The sequence below is a fragment of the Pinus tabuliformis genome, chromosome 7, assembly GCF_031772625.1.
Source record: "Pinus tabuliformis cultivar Carrire ecotype Pingquan chromosome 7, CPIR1, whole genome shotgun sequence".
NCBI lineage: Eukaryota > Viridiplantae > Streptophyta > Pinopsida > Pinales > Pinaceae > Pinus > Pinus tabuliformis.
The window spans coordinates 984,312,893-984,318,382 of record NC_142293.1 but is presented as its reverse complement, the minus strand read 5'-3'; the positions used below and the strand labels follow the sequence as shown (position 1 = coordinate 984,318,382).

Genomic DNA, 5,490 nt, shown 5'->3' with positions numbered 1-5,490 from the left:
CTGCCCCTTCTGAGTTGGAGCTATAGGTTTATCATCTCGGGCTTCGGTCTCGCCTTCTGGTTCTCGACTTGGGCTTCGACTTTTCCTCTTGCCATCCTTGATAATTTCCATCGGCGCAGTCACGGTGATCTCCTGGTCCTGTACAATTAGGTTGGTTTCCATACCCTGAGTTCCTTCATCAACCTGTGTTTGAAGAATAGAATACTGATTTTGACTTGCAGGGGTTGTGTTTCGCTCCTAGGTATGGATTTTAAGATGCCCAGGAGGAGGTCTCCTTTTCCTCTGCACCTCTTGAAACTCAGACACTTCCCCAACTATCCCCGCACGTGATCGAGTGCCATCAGGCGTATCCTTTGTCACCGGCTGGTCATTGCGTTGTGGGCAATCCCTCACCGGCTGTTCGTTACTTTGTGGGCAATCCCTTGCAAGGTGACCATAAACATGGCATCGTCGACAGCGAAATGGTATATGCTCATAATCAATAGGTTGCTGCCAAATTTCATCCTGATACTCAAGCTCAATAAAGTCTGGTAGAGGGGCTGAGATATCCATATACACACAAATCCTCGCATACGATGTATATTTACCCCTCTTCGTGGTCTCAGCCACCTTGACAAAGGAGCCAATTGAATTCCCTATTCCTTCCAATATCTCTGGATCCCAAAATTCATCTGGTAACCCAAAGAGACGCACCCAGAGCGGGGCAGCCTTGATCTGTTCTGCATCCGGATTATATCTATCCTCCCAGTACTGCATAAATAATCCCGCATTATTCATAAAATAGGGTCCCTCTTCAAAAACCCTGGCCTTGTCCTGTAAATTGGCAAAAATGACGGTAAAGAACCCCTTAGCACCCAATTTGAGATCAATATGGCCGCGCGGTTTCCATCTCTGTTGGATCCACCTCAATAGATCCCTTTCAGAAGGCCAAAACCCTATGAATTTACAAATCATCGCATGGTCTCGCATATAGCAACAATAATCCTCCAGTTTGTTATTCGGGATTACGTACCTTGGCTTTTTCTGTGCCCTTGGAAGGCATTTATTAATCAGCCTCGCTTGCCACTGATGCCCCATGACGGGCGTATCATCAACTTCTTCTGCCAGCCGTCCTTTCCCTCGACTAGAGCTCGGTTGACCCGCCATTACATCCCGAAAGGAGGGGATTTCACCCCTCCCCTGCCGTGCGTCCATTGCTACGCTCAAGCAGCACAGAGATCTCAGCTGTGAATGACTGACCAAAAGTTGTCCAGAAAAACAGCACAAGTGTCCCCTTGTGCTGAATTGTCTCGTGCGCCTTCTGCTATTAAGATGCAGAGAAAATAGTTGTCATATCAACACAATCATGACCAACGCAGCAACGAAAATTAAGGGAAATCTTCGGTAAATTTCTCTGGGGAGGACCAACACAGCAACGAAAATGGACCTTGGTTTCATGGCAACATGTAATCAGGCGGAAAGAGGACGGTGGCCTTGGTATCAGGGATCTGGAGCTTGTCAATAAGGTTTTAGGGGCGAAGTTGTGGTGGAGATGGGTGCAGCGGGGTATGGATATTTGGAAACGAATATGGACTCACAAATACAATATGCCGCGCTCAGTGGTAGGACGCCTTCGGGTAGCCGAAACTCCAAGAGGGTCACACATCTGGGAACTTGCGAGAAATAACAAAGATCTGGTTCGGAACTTCGCTTTCTGGGAAATCCGTGAAGGTAATTTAGCGAGGTTCTGGACGGATGGATGGCAACAACGGGAAAAGTTGGAGAGACACCCAATTTTACATGACCTTCAAGCTGAGGCGCAACAGGAAGGAATGGAGTATGTTAAGGATTATTGGCGCCAGGCAGAGTTGAATGAAGTGTGGAGAGTCTGGAAGCGACCCCATGAATGGCATGCGCGAATAGCACCGGAGACGCAACAATTGTATATCAAAGAATTAGATTCGAGGAAAATTAAGATACGTCCAGGCAGTGATATCCTACGCTGGGGTAAAGCGATGCAAGGTATGTTCACGGTCAAAGAAGCCTATTATTGGTTAACAAAGGAGGATAGAATCGCTGACCCAATGCCTTGGAAAAAGATCTGGGATGCTAAATGGTGGCCTAAAGTTACAATTTTCGCATGGCTGGTGTGTAGAGGTAGGATCTTGACGTGGGATAACCTACAGAAACGTGGCATGATTGGACCATCCCGGTGTTCTTTGTGTAACAAGGAATTTGAGACATAGGAACATTTGTTGAATCGATGTCTGTATATTCAGAGTCTGTGGGAAGAAATTCGGGCTCTCTTCGGTTACTTGAATAGGGATCCTGATAGTCTTAGGGGCACCATTATACAATGGGGAGCGGGGCATTTTCATAGCAAACTTGTTAGAAGGCTCTGGAGTCTGTCGCTGGGTTTTGTAATTTGGGAGGTGTGGAAGGAACGAAATCGGCGAATTTTCAAGGATTGAAGCTGCTGTGAGGCTGGAATATGGGAGGTAGTTTGCCGGTCGATTAAAGAAACGGTCCTCTCCGAGTCTTGGGAGGAGGAAGATTGGAAATTGGATGTGGAAGAGCAGCGAATCATAACCAAACTGAACATTGATTTTACGATGTTATACCCCAACACTGATAGGTGTCCTAGATATAGTATGCAGAGCCCTAATTATTTTCGCTTCCCCGGAGATAATCAACTTAAATTGTCCTTCGACGGTGCATCAAAGGGCAATCCTGGGGAGGCAGGATGGGGCGGGATTTTTCGCGATAGTCGAGGGGATTCGCGGTGGGTATATGCAGAATGGGGCGGGGAAATGTCCAATAATGAGGCGGAGCTCTGGGGGGTCTATCATGGCATCCGCATTGCTATAAGGAATGGATACCGAAACATCGTCATAGAAGGCGATTCCCAAATGGTCATTGAAATGCTCAGGAAATTACAGCAGGGTAAAACATGGGACCACGTTGCCAAGAGCTGGCGGGTAGCTGCCATTATACAGGATATTGAAGGCCAGATGAGGCAGATCGATTACATTATACTCAATCATGTATTGCGGTGAGGAAATAGGGCGACTGATTATTTAGCCAATTGGGCATGTGGCGAATCCAACCGGGTGATGGATGGATGCTGGGGTGTGTTACAGGCGGATCCACGGTGGGCTGAGTTGGCCATCATCCTACGACAGGATAATGATGAGGCGATCGGATGTGACAGGACGGCTTAGGAACCTTTCCATAATGATTCGGAGGCGCGCAGAATGGAACAATTATGAACACTGCGGTGGGATCACGGATGAAACTGTCAAAATTCTCATTTGGCAGAACGCATTTATGCAGTTATGGGACGAAATGACAATCCCAAGGCTGACTGCAGGGAGGGTACAGAGGTGGGAGTGCGGTGGCATCACGACGCCAAGAAGCCTATCACATCAGGGCCTTAGTCCTGCGACGTGTAATAATGAACAGGGCTGGGAGCTAACTAACAATAACAAGGGAAGGTGGTTGATCAGAGGTATATTGTTGCATGGATGGGTTATGCTGCATGTTTGTAGAGGAATAGGGCTCGGTCTGTATAAAGACTACCAACGAGTGGGAGGTTCGGCGCTCGCGTTGGCGCAATGTAGGGTGGAATTGGATCCGTCTGAGAAACGAATTCGGCAATTGCTGTCCACGCCGCCTACGAGTATGGATGCAGCTCGAAATTAGGGTAGGAAAACGCGCAGTCAGGGGGTAGTTTAGGAGGAGAAAGGGAAACCGACGGTTGAGGAAACTTTGCGGTCCATTTACTTGGACATCTCTGATGAGTCAGAAGACCAGGAAGGAGATAGAAGGGAGTATTCTGCAGAGCAGGCACCATGGCCGACCTCGGGGGGAAAAGTAGGCAAATGGTTGAAGCGCTCTGGTTCAGTGGGCGCTAGAGATGATGATGTTGGGGAGGATACTGGACGTTCGGAGGATGACGATGATGAGGAGTTTCCTGGAAGCCGGGGTCGCGGCCGAGGTAGAAGGGGCCGCGGTAGTGCACGGGGTCGTGGCAGGAACCGAGCTCACAGAGAACAGTATGAGGAAGGCTCCAGTGCTGGGGTTTCAGGCAGGAAGCGCGGTAAGAAAGACATGCGGCGGAAATTGCAGGAAGCTGAGGATGCTTATGTCAATGAAACTCATCACCATATTCGCCGGATTATAGACCACCTGGAAGAAGAGGCGTTGCAGGACCAATCGGACCCTGAAATGGCAGATTGGGAGACTTTTCTTCCTGATCCGGTCCATACCCGAGGGAGGATGTCCCTCTACAAGCAGTCCCTGCATGTGTATTGTGGAATGAAACATTTACTTGCCAGGGCACTGGAGCAAGTCGCAGGGGAAATGGTGGAGCTTGCCCAAGCGAACTTGAAAAAAGAAATGAAGAATCTTCAAATGACTCTCATGATGCAGGACAGGAAGATGGACCAGCTGATCCAGATGCTCAAAGACAATGGAATAGTTAAGACAGAACCTGATACCAAGACTGATGTTGCCATGAGGCTGTAGATTATGGAGGTTATTATATGACTTTTTTTGTATTTTTGATATCGATTCTCTTCACAGCTATGCATAGTATGTTTCTAGGTAGAATAGGGGGTTTTTCAATCAGGTTTGATAAACTGGAACTCTACTTCTTTTGGATGTGTGTCATATACTTTCGAAGGCCACCCGGTTTCCCTTCTGGGCGGGTGGCGCCATGTTTATGTACATAGTTTTTTCTTTTTATAGTAATAGAATCATGCCTCAGCTTACAAAAAAAAACATACATGTTGATTACACTAAAAGACACTTTTTTCAAGCCAATATGAAGCATGATTGAAATTATTTCCAGGTTCAATATTAAATTGATAAATGATGTATTTTAGTTCATTTTAAGTATCAAAATGACTTGCATCATAACTTTTATGAATGTACTTATTTTCTTAGTTTATGCAACTGGAAATCAAAATTGAACATATATTTTACTAATAAAAATTATAGAATATTGAAAAATTATTAAATTTACGGGTTAATATTCGCAAGTGGGCTAATTTTGCATGCTTTTTCCAAAAAACGATTTGTCAGTTTTCCATTTTTTTTTTAAATGATTCACCCAAATTTTATAGCACAAAATTATTTTACCTCAAAAATCGCCAAAACATTATATGGACTAATATAAAATCATTAAAGATCTACTACAAAAATATTACCAAATAAAATTATAATCTGTATATTACAAACTAGGAATATTGGCTAAGGTTTATAAATTCTAATATAACATTCCATCCTTAAAATTTTTGATGTGGAAGGGAAAAGACATTTCATGATCTAAATGTTGAATGCCAGCGGTAGGCTTTGTTCATAGTTTTTCCCTCCTCTATTTTGTCATATGTCTGCATGAATGTATGTTTTTGTTCCCCTGGTCTACACAGTAGTTCTCTTTGCTCACTGTAAAGTATGTTATTTTTTGAGTCTATCAGGGAGGTTATGAGACCAATATTTGCTTTTTGC

At 45.1% G+C, this 5,490-nt stretch overlaps 1 protein-coding gene across 1 annotated transcript; it reads right to left on the bottom strand.

Moving 5' to 3' along the window:
* Positions 1-237: 237 nt before the first annotated feature.
* Positions 238-1,194, bottom strand: LOC149250902 (uncharacterized). Its single transcript, XM_089453786.1, has one exon. The coding sequence runs from the start codon at positions 1,192-1,194 to the stop codon at positions 238-240; it is 957 nt and encodes a 318-aa protein (XP_089309912.1).
* Positions 1,195-5,490: the final 4,296 nt, after the last annotated feature.

What these genes read in the sequence shown, in the direction of transcription:
- LOC149250902 (XM_089453786.1), bottom strand. Translation starts at nt 1,194, where the DNA reads ATGGACGCACGGCAGGGGAGGGGTGAAATCCCCTCCTTTCGGGATGTA.